This window comes from Leucopleurus acutus, assembly GCF_964270905.1.
Source record: "Leucopleurus acutus genome assembly, chromosome: 6".
Classification (NCBI taxonomy): domain Eukaryota; kingdom Metazoa; phylum Chordata; class Mammalia; order Artiodactyla; family Delphinidae; genus Leucopleurus; species Leucopleurus acutus.
Window position 1 is genome coordinate 7,802,272 of NC_139149.1, and position 18,852 is coordinate 7,821,123.

At 38.5% G+C, this 18,852-nt stretch overlaps 1 protein-coding gene across 6 annotated transcripts in view; it reads left to right on the plus strand.

Annotated features, from left to right (window-relative positions):
- The first annotated feature begins 8,175 nt into the window (after positions 1-8,175).
- The window catches only part of IWS1 (interacts with SUPT6H, CTD assembly factor 1), a 48,483-nt gene continuing 37,806 nt past the window's right edge, over positions 8,176-18,852 (plus strand). For 3 of the 6 annotated variants that reach the window (XM_082841697.1, XM_082841699.1, XM_082841700.1), the window contains exons 1-2: positions 8,176-8,434; positions 10,497-10,615. In XM_082841697.1, coding sequence (XP_082697823.1) covers positions 8,401-8,434; positions 10,497-10,615 — 153 coding nt within the window. In that variant the 5' untranslated portion in view covers positions 8,176-8,400. The remainder of the gene's footprint in view (positions 8,435-10,496; positions 10,616-18,852) is intronic. The other 3 variants (XM_082841698.1, XM_082841701.1, XM_082841702.1) reach the window with 1 other exon arrangement.

The window sequence follows — 18,852 nt, forward strand, 5'->3', positions numbered from 1 at the left end:
AGCCACGGACTGGTAGTTGTCCGCAGCCTGTCAGGAACTGGGCAGGACAGCAGGAGGTGAGCAGTGGGCAAGCAAAGGGAAGCTCCATCTGCCCCTCCCCATCGCTCCCCATCGCTCACATTACTGCCTGAACCATACCCCCCAACCACCGTGGACAAATTGTCTTCCACGAAACTGGTCCCTGGTGCCGAAAAGTTTGGGGACTGCTGTAATCTACACACTATTTTTCCAGGATGCCTCAAAACTGTCAAGATCATGAAAAACAAGGGAAGTCTGAGAAACTGTCATAGACCAGTGGAGACTGAGGAGACAATAAAATGCAATGTGGTATCCTGGTTGGGGTCCTAGGACAAAGAAAGGACATCAGTAGAAAAACTGTTGAAATTTAAATAAAGTTTAGGGACTTCCCTGGTGGCTTAGTGACTAAGAATCCGCTTGTTAATGCAGGGGACACGGGTTCGAGCCCTGGTCCAGGAAGATCCCACCTGCCGCAGAGGAACTAAGGCCCTGCACCACAACTATTGAGCTTGCGCTCTAGAGCCCACAAGCCACAACTACTGGGCCCGCATGCCACAACTACTGAAGCCTGTGCGCCTAGAGCCCATGCTGCACAACAAGAGAAGCCACCATAATGAGAAGCCCGTGTGCTGCAACTAGAAGAAGACCGCTGGCAGCAACAAAGACCCAATGCAGCCAAAAATAAACAAATAAATAATATTGAAAAATAAATAATGTAGAGTTTAGTTAATGGTATGTATCAGTGTTGGTTTCTGGGTTTTGACAAAACTGATGACAAATGGTAATGTAGGTTGTTAATATTAAGGGAAACTGGATGAGGGATATATGGAAATTAAACTATCTTTGCAAATTTTCTGTAAATCTAAAATTATTCCAAAATTTTAAATGTATTATAAAACAAAAAATCCATTTGAGCCCCTGCTTTCAATTGTTTGGGGATCCATACCAAGGATTACATTTGTTGGGTCATATGGTAATCCTATGTTTAACTTTTTGAGGGATGGCCAAACTTTTTCACAGTGGCTGCACAATTTTACATTCCCACTAGCAACTGTATAAAGATTTCAATTTCTCTATAGCCTCACCAACACTTGTTGGTTTCTGTTATTTTGATTACAGTCATTCTAGTTGGTGTGACACGGTATCCCACTGTGGTTTTGATTTGCATTTTTCTAATGACCAATGATGCTGAGTATATTTTCATGCGCTTATCGGCCACTTGTATTTATATCTTCTTTGGAGAAATGTCTCCTCATGTCCTTTGCCCATTTTTGAATTGGGCTATTTGTCCTCTTGTTACTGAATTGTAGGAGTTCTTCATATATCTTAGATATTAAGCCCTTATCAGATATATGATTTTCAAAAATGTTCTCCTATTCTGTGGGTTGTCTTTTCACTCTCTTGATAGTGCTCCTTTGATGTACAGAAGTTTTTAGTTTGAACCAAGTCCACTTTATCTATTTTCGTTGTTATTGCCTATGCTTTTGGTGTCATATTTAAGAAACCATCGCTAAATCTAAGGTCACGTAGATTTGCTTGTATGTTTTCTTCTAAAAGTTTTATACCTTTAGCCCTTACATTTAGATCTTTGATCCATTTTGAATTAATTTTTGTATATGGTATAAGATAAGGGTCCAACTTCATATTTTTGGTATGTTGATGTCCAGTTTTCCTGTTACCGTTTGTTGAAGAGACTGTTCTTTCTCCACTGAACACTCTTGGCACCCTTGTCAAAAATCAGTTGGCTATAGATGTGAGGGTTTATTTCTGGTTCTCAATTCTATTCTATTGGTCTATATGTCTATCCTTATGCCAATGCCACACTGTTTGGATTAATGAAGCTTTGTAGTAAATTTTGAAATCAAGAAGTGAAAGTCCCCCACCTTTGTTCTTATTCAAAATTGTTTTAACTCTTCAGGAATTCCTTGCAATTGCATATGTATTTTAAGACAGGTTTATCCACTTCTGAAAAAAAAAACACTATTGGGATTATGGTAGGGATTACATTGAATCTGTAGATAGATCATTTGGGGTAGTATTACCATCTTAACAATATTAAGTCTTCCAATCCATGAACATGAGATACCTTTTTATTTATTTATATCTTCTTTAATTGTTTTAACAATGTTTTATATTTTCAGTGCACAAGGCTTCCACTTCCTTGGTTAACTATATTCCTAAGCATTTTATTCTTTTTGATGCTCTTAGAATTGTTTTCTTAATTTTCTTTTCAGGTTGTTCATTACTAGTGTATAGAAAAAAATTAACCTTTGAGTGTTGATTTTTGTATTGCAATTTTGCTCTTCCTAGCAGCATTATTCCCAGTAGCCAAAAGGTGGCAACTATTCAAGTGTTCATCAACAGAAGAATGGATAAACAAAATGTGGTATATACATACAACTGAATATTATTTAGCGATAAAAAAATGAAGTTATGACACACTCTACAACATGGATGAACCTTGAAAATATGCTGAGTGAAATAAGCCAGTTACAAAAGGGCAAATATTGTATGGAATATCTAGAATAGGCATATTCACTGAGAAAGAAAGTAGATTAGAAGTTACCAGGGGCTGTGGGTAAGGGAAAATGCGGAGTTATTGTTCAATGGGTACAGAGATTCTGTTTGGGATGTGAAAATTTTTGGAAATACTTGGTGATGGTTACATGACATTATGAATGTAGTTAATGCCAGTGAATTGTGCACTTAAAAATAGATAAAATGGCAAGTTTTATGTTATATATATATTTTTACTAATATAAAAAATATTTTTAAAAAAGGCTGTGAAGGTCACTTGGTTCGACCATGGTTCCAAAGCTGAACCCCTTTATGACACACAGGTAGTCTCTGCTCCCACACTTCCAGTGATATGGTCCTCACCACAAGCCAAAACCAAGACCAAAACCAACTAAGACAAAACAAAAACAAAGAGTCCTTAACTTGAATAATTATTCAGCCACACACATAATTGTGCATTGAAGAGGCTTTGCTCAGGGCAGGGCCCACACCTATGGTTTCTATAAAAGGCAAGACCAGAATCCATGAAGATATCTCTGCCTGGATCACTGGGCCTAGAGATGGGGCCCAATCATAGCAGGTTGGTCCGGGTAGCTTCCACACCATGGGCAACTGGAGACTGGCACTTCCGGTTTTCAAGTTATGGTCTGTAAGCTTTCAAGATATGGGCTGTAAGTTAGTGGGCTGTGAAGTTAGTTTGATATGCTGCCCTAAAACAATAAAACCGCCAGTTATTTTGCCAGCAAAATGTTCATTCATGTCCACGACATGCAATCTATGGTGAACTGCAATCTCACCCAGCGAACAAAGGAGAGGTCCATTTTCTTTATAGAGAAGGGGGCATTGGGAGGGGCTGTTAAACGGAGTCCATTGGAGGAAACTGGGAGTTTGAAGTGTAGTGGCTTTTCATTGGCTAAGGTGTGACTGTTTCTCATTGGCTGCCTATTGCCAGGCAAGGAAAATTTCTTCCTTCCTCCTGCTGGGTAGTAAAGCAGTAATCTTCTTCCTGTTGGACATGCAAAGATACTTCTTTCTGTCGGGTCTGTAACTGATGTGGAGCAGTAGGGCATAAGAGCTCCCCTTTCTGACCTTCTGACTCCATTTTAAATGAGGCTTCTGCTTATCAATTTTCACAGATATAACGTGACAAAATTAAATAGAGTTGTATAGGAGTTATCACGTGGAGCAAGAGTAAATGTTATGTGTTTATTAAAAACCTTAAAAGCTTATTCCCACCCTCTTTCCTTGTCCTCCCTTCCCCTGACAGACACCAATATTTTGTTTTTTATACGATTTTCAAATTTAAAAGATATAGTTACAAATATATGTTCTCCTCCCCTTTTCACAAAAGATGACATACTGTTTTGCACTTTGCATTTTTTCACAGCTTATAAATCGTTTATATATCAGTACATAAGAGAGTTTTCTTGTTTTTTGTTATAGCTACGTAACATTCCATTGTACAGGTGTATCATAATTTTGTGATCATTCCTGTTTGGACATTTAGGTTATTTCCAGTATTTTTCAAATAGTGCTGCAATGAATAATTTTGTAGATACATTATTTGCACATAGTAAAGTATATTTTTGTAGGATACATTTTCTGAAGTGCAATTGCTAGGCTAAAGGGCATATGCATTTGTAATTTTTATAAACATTGCTAGATTGCTTTTTTTAGGGAGCTACACTAACATACTCCCACCAGCACCCTATGAGAGGGCCTCTCCCTCCATAGCCTCACCAATGGAATGTTATCAAATTTTTGCAACCTGAGAAGTGAAAATTGGTATCTCAATATAATTTTAATTTGCTTTTATCTTACTTTAGGGTATATTTTCATGCATCTTAAAGCCATTCAAATTTTCTCGGGACTTCCCTGGTGGCACAGTGGTTAAGAATCCACCTGCCAACGCAGGGGACACGGGATCGATCCCTGGTCCGGGAAGATCCCACATGCCGCGGGGCAACAAAACCCATGCACCACAATTACTGAGCCCGCAAACCACAACTACTGAAGCCCATGCACTTAGAGCCTGTGCTCCGCAACAAGAGAAGCCACCGCAATGAGAAGCTGGTGCAGCGCAACGAAAAGTAGCCCCCGCTAGCTGCAACTAGAGAAAGCCCGTGCACAGCAATGAAGACCCAACACAGTCAAAAATAAATAAATTTATTTAAAAAAACCTTGTTCCTTATAAAAAATTTTTTCTCTTTTGTGAATTGTCATATCCTTTGCCCATTTTTCTATTGAGTTATTAGTCTTATTGATCTCTAGGGGCTCTATATTCATTAGGGAGATTAGCCCTTTGGTCTATGATATGAGTTGAAAAATACTTTTTTGTTAACTTCCTAATCATTTATCTTTTGGTTTTGATAATGGTGTGTTGATTTTGCTACGCATATGTTTTTACATTTATTTTATTATTTTTTAAAGTTTTTATGTTTAGTCAAAATTTTCAGCCTTTTATGGCTTTTAGCTTTCAATCTTTGTTAGAAAGTTCTTTTCCCTCTATTTTTATGAAGGAATTCTTAGGTTGGGTTTTTGTTTGCTGTTTTGGTTGTTCACATAAATAATGTTATACCATTTATAGTATTCCATGACCGTTTTGTTCACTTCACATATTGTGGAGATCCTTCCATGTGAGAGCTAAAGACTCAATTCAATTGTATTAGTGGCGGGGTGGAGTGCCATGGTACTGATGTTTAGTGATTCATTACCCACTATTAATGGGCTTTCAAGCGAGTCCCACTTTTCAATATTACAAATGACTTGGCAGGACACATCTTGCGTGTGTCCTAGTGAGTCATGGGGCTGGGGTGTGAGAACAGTGCACAGACCTGGGGAGCAGGCTTAGAACGCACTTGTTTCTTTCATTTCTTCACCGGCAGGGCCCTCTAGTGGCTCAAGCACAAGAAGGCAGGTCAGACTTGGAGACCTGGCTTCTCCGACATAGAATAATGAAATTAAAGGGCCTTGAAATCTTCTGATTCAACTCCCTCATTTGACACAATAAGCTCAGAGCTTGACCCAGAGCCCAGATCTCTGAGCCCCCAGTATGAAACTCTGCCAGTGCCAGGCTGTTCTTTATATTGTGTAACATTTCACTCCCAGACATGTTCATCAAGTTACAGTGTCTCAAAAGGCTGGCCAGATAAATCTTATATGTCTCTGGGTTATCAGCCAAGGGAAAGAGAGTTCTGGATAGCTGCAAGCTCACTTCTCCCTTCCTCTCTTCTCTGTCCTTATTATCCTTGGTGGGAAAAACAGCCTCTCCCCCTGAGAGCCTCTCTACCACCACCAGCATGGACCAGCTGTGCTGGGACTGGAGAGAGGAATGAGGATTGGAGAGATGGTGGTCTCCAAGATGCAAGGCAGCCAGGACTCAGAAAAGCACACCTGTGCTGCTCCAGGATTTCTCCACTGCGGGCTCTGAAGGACAGCTAGCTGGTGAAAAGGGACTCTGGAAAACTTTCCTGGAGCTGTGTTTGCATTTACAGGCACAATGCTTTGACTAAGACTCTACGTTTATTTCAAAAAGTTTGTCCTGTCTCACTAAGTTAATGGCTTCTTGAGTACAAAAAATAGATCTGACACTTCCTTACAGCCTTCTGAGGCTCCGCACATTACTGTGTGTTCAGTCCACTTCTATCTCTCCATTCTCCAAACCGCCAGGATAGTTAGAATCTTTATGTTAAAATTCAGCAATTATCCTCTTGTAATTACGTCGTTTAGCCCAATTACTTTCACGGCTGTTGGTCTTGTACCTTTGGTGAAATTACAAGTTCTTTATTGGCAGGGTTTGCACTGGGTTCCCTTCCATTTAATCTCTTCCTGGACTTCTGCCCTATTCACCTTGCCTTATTACACAGGTACAATCTCACCCGCTCTCTTTAGAAGAGAGCTTAGATCCTGGGGCCTCTTCTATTAAATGGAAGGAAATGAATATTTTAATTTTGCATTTTGGTTCCAGGCACCATTAATTCCTTTCTCTTAATTCTCACAACAGCCTGAGAAGATGTCATTCTTACAGCTGAAGGGGCAGACTTGGATTTCAAAGCTGGTTTCCACTATACAGGGGAAAGAACGTCCATGAACTCTCTTGCAAGAAAATGACAATTTCCAGAGAAACCATCCCTCTCTCTTCCTTCTCTTTTCATATCCTTCTCTGGAGCCTAGAACTGGGTTCTGCCAGCATATTCTGACTGGCTAACAAAGGGTTCCAGGATTATCAAAGCTGGAATGTGGCTTCACTTTAAGGCATTTTGAGAATTCATAGCAAAGCTAGCATCAGGGAATTCACATATCTCAACTCCAAGGTAGGAGATGGACCTTTCAGGGCACCACATGAGGCCTTACAGCAGGCTAGGCATGCCCAGAAATCCAGTTCAAGGTGTATGCTTTGTCACTAACAAAAGGCCCTAATTCTGCAACTCTATACCTGCTGGGGAACATTTGCTTATACCTCCTCTGGCCCTCCTCCAATCCAAAGGTAGTAACATTTTCCTCTTTATTTAAGAGAAAAACAAACAAGCAAGGAAATAGACTTTATTTGGGGTATTGCAATAGGGAGAGCACACCTGATATGAAGATCAGAATGTCTAGGTTGTGTGGTTTTGTCTTAGGCTTTCATAGGGAGGAAGGTGGGATGATTTATAGTCGGGATTGATTTGCAATCAGAAGTTTCAATCAGTCAGGTGAACAGAAAATATTTATCTCCGTATCTAGCTAGTTTTAGAGGGCAAAGATTTGAACAGGAAGTTTGAGGATCTGAGTCCGCCCTTATGAGCAGGTTCAGAAAAATGGGGAAAGGTCTTTGGCCTTGTCACGGGTAAACAAGGGGGTCTTCTGTAAGTCTTACAGGACTCATGAAAAAGGGTGGAGAGTGAGTTCTACCTGAGAGATAGGGACAAGGATGGTTCTTTACAGTGAGCCGTTCTGGGAACACTGACAGGTCAGGAAGTTTCTAACCATTGTTGTTTCCAGGGAGCATATAGTGCTCAAGTGAAGTTCAACAGTGTGACTTCCTCAAGATTTCATTAAGGGGGACTCTTCTGGAAACAAAAACCTGTACTTCGTATTGTTGACCAAATGGCTTTTTAAGATGAAAGTTAAGTCGTTATTTTCAAAAAGAAAGGAAGAAAAATGCCTTGAAAAGAGGCCCTTTTGATCATGCCGCTTGGTAACTCAGCCTACTTCGCCAGGTTTCGAACTACAAGTCCCAGAGGGCAATGCGCCACTTCCTCCCCGTACTAAGGGCGGGAATCAAGCGCCTCGCTGCATTATGGGAACAACAGTTGATTTCCGTATGATGGAAAATTTAATTTTAGCGGGTCTTCATTTTTCAGAAGAGTAAATTAGAAGGTCCTCGAACAAGGCGCGGACGGAGAACCCATACACTAACATTATCATCTCCATGGGGAACGGACCAGGTTCCTCCAAGGGAAGGTTTTAACCGCAGCCGCGGCTCCCGCTCAATTTTCCCAGTAGTCTCCTTTCCGGTCGTGTCGTGCGTCATTACCGTTTCGCCTTCTCATTGGCCGGATGACAGGTGACGGCGCCTGCGCACTGAATTCTTTTGAGGGTCGTGGGCAGGCGCCATTTTGGCCCTAGAGGTGCTTCTGGGAAGTAGTGCGGTGACCCACACACCTTGCCAGCCTTCCGGGTACGGCCTGCCTCGTCTGTCCGGGCTTTCTAGGTCGAAGTGTTTGCGTCTGCAGCTGTTGCTGCCTTAATCTCCGCAGCCTCGAAGGCCTGTAGTCGGGTGGGAGCCTCTGAGCACCGGGCCGCGCCGTCGGTGGTCACAGAGCCGGGAAGGAGGTGACGGGGGCGGCGCGGGGCGCAGACACTCCCCGCCGAGACCCGCCTGCCATGGACTCGGAATATTACAGCGGCGACCAGTCAGGTGGGGCCCGGACCTAGGGGACAGGGCTGGGGGCGGAGCGGTTACTTGGCCGGGCTTGGTCTCTCACTCCCGCGGGGGAGGGGTGGGGAGGGGAGGGACGCCCCGGAGACTTCCCCTCCGCCGACCGTGTCTAATGGGGAGTGAGGCTGAGCGCTGAGAGCCCGCCGACGGGCTGCGGCCCCCGAAGTTAGAACCTCGGAGAGGGGATTTTAGAGGGACAGTTGTCTTCTGAATCGGCGAAGGACGTTGCTGCATTAGGGAGCCACTTCCATACATCAAACACTTACTGTGTGCAAAGTACGAGGGAGGGTCTACTGATAGGGGATTTTTTTCAGGAGTTGAGAGTGATTTTCGAGAATCCGAGGGAGTTAGCTGTTCAGTGGGGTTGCAGGATCTTATGTAGACTTTTCACTAGGAGTTGGTACTAGTTTGATCTCGCCTGCAAACTAGTTTCTCCCATTAAAGAACAAACACGTAGGACCCGTATTTGAGTTGTATACATATTTTACAATAAGGCGTGTTCCTCTGGGGCTTACTAGCGATTTTTGTTCCTTTCCTTCACCTTGAGATCTTTCCCCTTTCTCCTCACTGAAGTTCTCCTTTCTTTTCCTGTTTAGTCTGTAAACACGGCCCCCCCCACCTCTGCTAACACCGTGCTAGCCACCGGAGATCCAAAGACGAATAAGGCAGAACCTCGTGGGGAATAAAAACGTTACTTTTGCTTTCCTATTGTGTCCTAGTGCCATTGAGTATTCTCTATCAAAAGGGCTTAAATAATTTTCTAAGCGTTAATTACTCCGTTGTGTTTTGAGTTCACTTCGATTCCTTATCATGTGACGGCGAATAGTAGTGACTGCAAACACGTTTCCAAACACATACTGCTCTTTTGCTTTAAACGGTTTCCTGATGTTTTCAAAAATAGTTGTCAGTTCATTTGTGTTTTTAAATTACTTTTAAATAAGTAATCATATGTAATATGTGTATATAACGGGCTGAAAGACATGAAAAGTTAGCAATTTCCTGACTTTTCATTTTTTTAGCCATTTTTTGACGTTCATCCCTGTATTCCTAACTTATGCTATCTCGTTGCATCATTTTTAGGCATTGTGTAACGATTTCCTATTATGCTAGGACAGGGTCTTAGCCTCTCTGTGCCCTCTTTCCCCCATATTCTAACCATTGAAGCATAAGTTTTCGTTACACTTAAGAATTTTTTATGACTATATGATAAGAATATTAAATATTAAATATATATGTTCTTTACTCCTTAGCTAAGTAGAGAAGCTCATTAGTATGATACTGATTTCATTCTTACACATTTTTTGATTTTCCTATAGTTGAGTGCTTCATTTTAAAAAATTTATTTATTTTTAGTAAACTCCTAACCAAGGCTTCCCATATTCTCCAACAACTCTAAATTCCTCTCAGTACAATTTTACTTTGTATTTTTAAAGTATTGGTTAAAGATAGGTAACAATTTGTTTTATAACAGTATAGTAGTATATGCTTTACTTTAAGGAGTTTACACTATTTCTGGACTGGAGTTCCTTGTGCTCTTCATTCATAAACAAATACTGTACCAGACAGTGTTCTGGGCTCCAGGGATTCAGCAGTGAACCAAAAATCCCTGTTCTTTTGGCACTTTCATTCAAGCGAGGAGAGCAGCACATTAAACAAAACTAACTTGGAAAGTCATGTAGTACATCTGAAGGTGGTAAGTAAGTGCTATGGAGAAAATAGACTCAGTTATTTTAACATAAAGTTGAAATAAAGTGCACACTATTAGTTTGTTGACTTGGTCCTTAGTGATATTTATTAAGCTTCATATTCCTTTAATGATATATTCTCGCTGCCACATGTGTCAACAATACAAGTTATGATTATTGGTATTTATGTAAGTATTGTACTGTTGTCTTATTCCCAAATTAGCATCATTAGTTATGCTTCATCAGTGCTCTTACACTTGTTCTTGCTCTTACATTTTTCTTGATTCATTGTGTTCATGTCAGTTGTAGATGTCGTCCATCTTACACCTTAAGTGGGTTTTTGTTTTATTTTTAAGCAGATGATGGTGGCGCTACCCCAGTACAGGATGAACGGGATTCAGGGTCAGACGTTGAGGATGATGTAAATGAGCAGCACTCTGGATCAGACACTGGAAGTGTAGAACGTCATTCAGAGGTATTGGCTAAACAACATCTTTGGGGAGGCTTTTCCCTTGCATATTCTATGAGACCTGTTTTATTTAGGAGTCGTAGAGACCCTGTCTTAGGGTCTAGGCTTCAAACCCTTCAAAAATGATAGAGAACTGCTTTAAAAGTAAATAAATAGGGATAGTCTGGTTACTTATGAAATCACAGGGAAATAAGTATTGATTGAGTCCCATTTTGGATATGAGGCAGTTTCAACTGTGCTTATTGATTCAGAAAATAGGCCAGGCTTTTGATATTTGACTAGGCTTCCCTATTCCCAGAATGATGTCTTAGTGGGGCAGTGCGGATTTGCAATCTGAAGAAACATCAGTTGAAATAGAAAGTTATGGTGGTTATCACCTATTAAATTTATATGATTTTAATTTGCTTCCCTGGTTATACAGTCTGTACTGCACAATGTTAACAAAATAAAATTGGGACTTTTTCCAATAATTCAGGTGTAAGTTTTTGGTAAACACAAACTGAAACGTAGGAATGATAAAGATGGCCAATATACCATATATTTTGCTTGACTACACATGCACAGAAAATTGTCCAATTTTAAGTAGTAGATGCAGTTGTTAGAGATTGTATTATTGACTCTGTCCTTTGACATATCACTAGTATATTCATATAGCCAACAAATATTTTTTGAGCACCTGCTATGTGTCAGGCTCTTTTGAGTGACTAAATGAGGTTCCACTGCCACGAAAATACTCTCCTTGGATTTATTTTCCAGCAGGGGGAGAAAGACATTAAACAATATACACTTTTTTAAAAAAAAATTTTTTATTTTTGGCTGCATTGGGTCTTCGTTGCCGCACACGGGCTTTCTCTAATTGCGGCGAACGGGGGCTACTCTTTGTTGTGGTGAGCGGGCTTCTCATTGTGGTGGCTTCTTTTGTTGCGGAGGACGGGCTCTAGGCGTGTGGGCTTCAGTAGTTGTGGCCCGCGGGCTCAGTAGTTGTGGCTTGCAGGCTCTAGAGCGCAGGCTCAGTAGTTGTGGCGCATGGGCTTAGTTGCTCTGCAACATGTGGGATCTTCCCGGACCAGGGCCAAATCCGTGTCCCCTGTCTGTATTGGCAGGCAGATTCTTAATCACTGCGCCACCAGGGAAGCCCTCCACACTTCTTTTTAAAAATTGTAGTTTGTTAAGAGGTGATAAATGCTGTGGAGAAAGAAGAAAGTTTGAACAGAGTGAAGGGTGCCAAGGTGGAGGGCAGGCTTTAGTGTTAAATAGGGAGGTACACGTAGGCCTTATTGAGAAAGTGACATTTGAATCAAGATGTGGAAGGAGGTGAAGGAATAGCACGTGTCTATGTAGGGGATGAACATTCCTAACAAAGATCTAAGGTGGTAGCCATTGTGGCTAGAATAAATAGGGGGCAGGTGAGATCAGAAGTGAGAGGAAGGCTTATCTTTTAGTTATTTTGACGTCGTTCAGTTTTTGGTACACTCTTAAGCATTTAGACTAAATTCTAATTAAAATGTAATTGATAGATAGAAATTATTTGATAACATAAACATTGTTACAGTTTATTTAGTGTATAATATCTTAACTTTCCATTTTGGAAAACAGCATCAGGAGATTGACTGATGGCTTCATGCTTCAGTTATAAATGTATAAATGTAGTGTTGACTTTCTTTTTTTCAACTACTTTTTTAATGAGATGGATTCTAAATAAATAAATGTGCATGTTGAAAATTTGGAAATCATATAAAAGCTTAAAGAAGAAAATTGAAGTCAGCATACTCCTGTCACAGAAATGACTTAACTTTTTTACATTATTTCTCCTGCATTTTTGTTCTCATTATATAGAACGTATGTATACATTTTAAGTTACTTGTGTTTTTACTATATATGTTATGTATCAATATAACATTTTTATCTCTTCACTTAACATTATACTTAGGTATTTCCCCATGTCGTTAAAGATTCCCACTAAGTGTAATTTTTAATGGTTGCATAATATTTCATAATATGGATGGACTATTACTTATTCAACAGTTTCCTGATTATTAACATTTAGACTGTTTAGCTGTTATAAATGAAGTCTGCCATGAACATATTTTTGTGCTTTTCGTAGATTTTCCCCTCCAGGAGGGTTATCCTAATTTGCTAAACTTCTAGTAGTTTGAGTGCCAATTGTACCCTTGAAAGAGTACAGTTATATTAAATGGAGCAGTGCAGGTTATAGCCCCCAAGCTTAAAAGATGTGTATTAGTTTCCTATTGCTGCCATAGCAACCTGATATAAATTTAGTGGCTTAAAAAAAGAGATTTGTTTCTTACAATTCTGGACGTCAGAAGTCCAAAGTGGGTCACACTGGGTTAAAATCAAGGTGACACCAGGGTTGTGTTCCTTCTCTAAGGGAGAATCTGCTCCCTTGCCTTCTCTAGCTGTACAGGCCACTTGCACTCATTGGCATATGGCTTCTTCCTCCATCTTCAAAGCTAGAACTGTAGCATCTTTAAATCTCTCAGACCTTAGCTTGTGTTCTCACATGTCTGTCTCTTACTCTGACCCTCCTGCCTCCCTCCCATAAGGACCCTTTGTAATTATACTGGGCCTACTCAGATAATCCAGGGTAATCTTCCTATCCTTAATTACATCTGCACATCCCTTTTGCATATTTACATGTTCTGGGGATTAGGATGTGGACATCTTTTGTGGGGGCATTGTTTTGCCTGCTGCAAGATGGTACTCACAAAGTGATTTTTCCAAAAATGTTTTTCCCGTTTGCATTTTGGAGTTCAGGCTAGTTGTGGTTTGTTTTTTTGGTTTGTTTTTTAATTCATTTTATCTATAATACTCATTCTGCATGTGTTTCTTTAGATCTCTAAGGAAACTGTTAAAAAAGATCAAGATAATATTTTAAAACAATGCAAAAAATATGATGAAAAAAATCAAAATCTTAAAGTCAGGATCAGTAACAGTGCTTTACTGGTCCATATTGGAGCCTGAAGCAAAAGGAAAACTTAGTCGTATGTATGCTAGTATTTAAATTTTGATATTTTTTTCATCATGGATTTTTGTGTCAAATTTGACCTTGAAAAATATCACCTTTTTTAAAAAAAATATCTTTATTGAGATAAATTTACATACCATACAATTCACCCATTTTAAAGTATGCAATTCAGTGGTCTTTAGTGTATTCACAGTAGTACAGCCATCACCATAGTCAATTTTAGAATATTTTCATCACATTGAAAAGAAACCCTTTAGCTGTTACCTCCTTATCACCCCCACCCCCCAACCCCTCCTTGTTCTGGACATTTCATATGAATGGAATTATATAACGTGTGGTCTTTTGTGACTGGCTTCTTTCACTTAATGCTTTCAATGTTTATCCAAGTTGTAGCATGTATCAGTACTTCATTCCTTTTTGTGATCAGTAATATTCCATTCTTTGGATATACCATATTTTGTTTATCCATTTGTCAATTGATGGACATTTAAGTTGCTGTTTTTCACATTTGCTGCATCAGTTTACATTCCCACCAACAGTGTACAAGTGTTCCCTTTCCTCCCCATCCTCCCCAACACTTGTTATTTCTTGTCTTTTTTTTTTTCTTTGCGGTACGCGGGCCTCTCACTGTCGTGGCCTCTCCCGTTGCGGAGCACAGGCTCTGGATGCGCAGGCTCAGCGGCCATGGCTCACGGGCCCAGCTGCTCCACGGCATGTGGGATCTTCCCAGACCAGGGCACGAACCTGTGTCCCCTGCATCAGCAGGCGGACTCTCAACCACTGCGCCACCAGGGAAGCCCTCTTGTCTTTTTGATAAGAGCTGATGTGAGGTAATATTGTAGCTTTGATGTGCATTTCCGTGATGATGATTGATCTTTTCATGTGTCTGTTGGCCATTTGTATGACTTCTTTGGCCAAATGTCTATTCAGATCCTCTACCCATTTTGTTATTGGGTTATTTGTTTTTTTAATGTTGAGTTGTATGAATTCTTTGTGTATTTTGGATATTAACCCCATATCAAATATATTTTTTGCAAATATTTTATTCTATTAAGTAGGCGGCCTTTTTGTTTTGTTGATAGTTTTCTTTGCTATGCAAACTTTTAGTTTGATATAGTTCCTTTGTTTACTTTAGCTTTTGTTTCCCTTTCCTGAGGAGACATATCCAAAAAACATGGCTAAGACCAGTGTCAAAGAGTGCACTGCGTATGTTTTCTTCTCGGAGTTTTATGGTTTTAGGTCTTACATTTAAGTTTTTAACCCATTTTGAGTATACTGTTGTATATGGTGTGAAAGTAATCCAGTTTGATTCTTTTTCATGTAGCTGTCCACTTTTCCCAACACCATTTATTGAAGAGACTATTCTTTCTCATTGTATATTCTTGGCTCCTTTGTTGTAGATCATTTGACCATATATGCATGGGTTTGTTTCTGGGCTCTCTATTCTGTTCGGTCGATCTATGTGTCTGTTTTCTATGCCAGTGTTAACACTGTTTTGACTACTGTAGCTTCGTAATATAGTTTGAGATCTAGGCATATAATGCCTCTGGCTTTGTTCTTTCTCAAGATTGTTTTGGCTATTCAGTATCTTTTGTGGTTCCATAGAGATTTTAGGATTATTTTTTCTAGTTTTTTGAAAAATGTCATAATTTTGAAATGGATTGCATTAAATCTGTAGATTGCTTTGGGTATTATGGTCATTTTAACAATATCAATTTTTCTAATCCATAAGCACATAATAACTTTCTTTTTATTTGTGTCTTCAATTTTTTTTATCAGTGTCTTACAGTTTTCAGTGTACTCTCCTTGTTAAATTTATTCCTAGATTCTTTTACTCTTTTTGAGGCAATTATAGATGGGATTGTTTTCTTAATTTCTTTTTATAGTTCATTGTTAGTGTAAAGAAGTGCAACAGATTTTTGTATATTGATTTGTATCCTACAGTTTTACTGAATTCATTGATTAGTTCTATCAGTTTTCTAGGGTTTTCTCTATATATTATGTCATCTGTAAATAAAGACCATGTTACATCTTCCTTTCTGATTTGGATGCCTTTTCTTTTTCTTGCCTAATTGCTAAGCCTTCCAATACTGTGTTGTATAAAAGTGGTGAGAGTGGGCATTCTTGTCTTGTTCCTGATCTTAGAGGAAAAGCTTACACCTTTGCACCATTGAGTGTGATGTTGGCTGTGGGCTTGTCATATGGTCTTTATTATGTTGAGATACATTCTCTCTTTACCCAGTTTGTTAAGAGTTTTTGTCATGAATCAATGTTGAATTACTTTTTTTTGCATCTGTTGAGATGATCATGTGATTTTTAGCTTTCATTTTGTTAATATGGTATATCACATTGATTGATTTGTGGATGTTGAACCATCCTTGCATCCCTGGAATAAATCCCATTTGACCGTGGTGTATGATTCTTTTAATGTATTGCTGAATTTTGTTTGTTAATAATTTGTAGAGGATTTTTGCATCTATGTTCATCAAGGATATTGGCCTGTAATTTTCCTTTCTTGTGTCCTTGTCTGATTTTGGTATCAGGGTAATGCTGGCTTCATAAAATGAGTTTGGAAGTGCTCCCTCCTCTTCAATTTTTTGGCACTCTTTGAGAAGGACTGGTATTAATTCTTCTTTAAATGTTTGGTGGAATTCACCAGTAAAGCCATCTGGTCCTGAACTTTTCTATGTTGGGCGGTTTTTGATTACTGATTCCATCTCTTCACAGTAATCAGTCTATTTAGATTTTCTGTTTCTTCATGATTCAATCTTAGTAGATTGTATGTTTCTAGGAACTTATCCATTTCTTATAGATTGTCCAGTTTCTCAGCATACAGTTCTTAGTTTTTATTATCCTCTGTATTTGTGTGGTATCAATTGTAATGTCTCCTCTTTCCTTTATAGTTTTCTTTCCATCCTCTTTTTCTTCTTGGTAAGTCTAGCTAAATGTTTGTCTATTTGTTTATCTTTTGTAAAAAAACAGGTCTTAATTTTATTGACCTTTCTATTGTCTTTTTAGTCTCTATTTCATTTATTTCTGCTCTGATTTTTGTTATTTTTTTCTTCTAATAATTTTGGGCTTAGTTTCTTTTTTCTAGTTCCTTGGGGTGTAAAGTTGATATTTGAGATATTTCTTTTTTTTTTATGTAGGCATTTATTGCTGTAAGCTTCCCTCCTAGAACTGCTTTGCTGTATTCCATAAATTTTGGTATGTTATATCAATATTTCCATTTTCATTTGTCTCAAGATATGTTTTGAATTCTTCTTTGACTCATTGGTTGTTTAGCAACATGATGTTTGATCTCCACATGTTTGTGAAATTTTCAGTTTTCTTCTCGTATTTCTCATACTCATACTCATTTCTACTTTCATACCATTGTGGTCGGAAAAGAAGTTTGATATGATTTCAGTCTTCTTAAATTTATTAGGACTTACCTTGTGGCCTAACATATGATCTGTACTCGAGATTGTTCATGTGCACTTGAGAAGAATGTGTACTCTGCTCCTGTTGGATGGAATGTTCTGTAAATGTCTGTTCAGTCCATTTGGCCTAACGTGTGGTTTAAGCCCAATATTTCCTTATTGATTTTCTGTCTGGATGATCTATCCATTATTGAAAGTGAGGCGTTGAAGTTCCCTACTATTATTGTGTTGATAGCTTATTTCTTCCTTCAGGTCTGTTAATATTTAGGTGCTCTGATGTTGGGTGCATAAATATTTACAAATGGTAAATCCTCTTGTTGGATTAACTCTATTATCATTATACAATATAATGACTTTCTTTGTATCTTATTATAGTTTTTGGCTAAAAGTCTATTTTCTCTGATTATAAATATAGCTACCCCTGCTTTCATTTGGTTTCCACTTGCATGGAATATCTTTTTCCATCCTTTTTTTTTTTTTCAGTCTGCGTGTGTCCTAAAAGCTGAAGTGAGTCTCTTGTAGACAGCATATAGTTCAGTTTTTGTTTTTGTTTCTCCCATCCATTTAACCACTCTATCTTTTGGTTGAAGAATTGAGTCCATTTATATTTAAAGTAAATATTGATAGGTAGGGTCTTATTATTGCCATTTTGTTCTTTGTTTTCTGACTGTTTTGTCATTCCTTTTTTCCTTCTCCCCGCTCTCTTCCTTTGTGGTTTGATGATTTTCTGTTAGCGGTATGCTTAGATTACTTAAAAAAAGTTTTTTTTGTATATCTAGTATACCTTTTTGCTTTGTGGGTTGCCATGAGGCTTACGTAAAATATCTTATACCAGTCTATTTTAAGCTGATAACTTCAAGTACATGCTAAAGTTACACATTTTTGCTCTCCCCCACATTTTATGTTTTTGATGTCACACTTTGTCTTTTTCTCTAGTGTACTCGTTAACAAATTATTGTAGTTATATTTTTAATACTCTGTGCAATTTTAATTTCTTTAATAGTATTTTTACTATGGTTTTGAGTTTTTTTTTTTTTAGTGGTAGCTCTAGGGTTTACCACATATATTAATCAGAATCAGCTTCAGATTTACGGTAGCTTAATTCCGATGGTATATAGTAAGGTTAGTACTATGTGGCTCTATTCTTTTTCTCTCTTTGTAATATTATTGTTATACATATTATATTTATTAATGCTAAAATCCAACAATGCATTGTTATAGAAGTTATTTCCTTAGTGTAATACAGGTTTGTTCCCACCCACCTTCTTTCTACTGTCATTTGTCTTATGTATTACAGGTCCAGCAACACAGTATATACATATTACTTTATGCAACTGTTATATAAATCAGTTAAATTAAGAAAGGAAAAAATATGCATTTATACTGTCTTTCATAATTACACAGTTACCTTTACTGGTGCTTATTGTTTTTTCATGTGGATTCACTGAGGTCCCTTGCTTTCAGCCTGAAGAACTTCCTTTAGCAGTTCTTGTATGGTGGGTCTGCTTGACAAATTCTTTCCTTTTCTTGGTTATCTAGAAAAGTTTTCATTTCTTTTTTGTTAATTATTTTTGAAAGATAGCTTTGTTGGATATAGGATTCTTAGTTGATAGTTTTTATTTGAACACTTAGAATATGTTATCCCACTGCTTTCTGCCTGCATTGTTTGCATTGAGGAGTCAGCTGTTAATCTTACTGGGTTACTCTTATAGGAGATGAGTCAAATTTCTATTTCTATATATTCTCTATTTGATATGCTATTGTCATCATGCCTTTGTTTTTTTTAACATGTTCACAAATGGCCACTTTGAAGTCTTTTCCTGATAAATCTGATA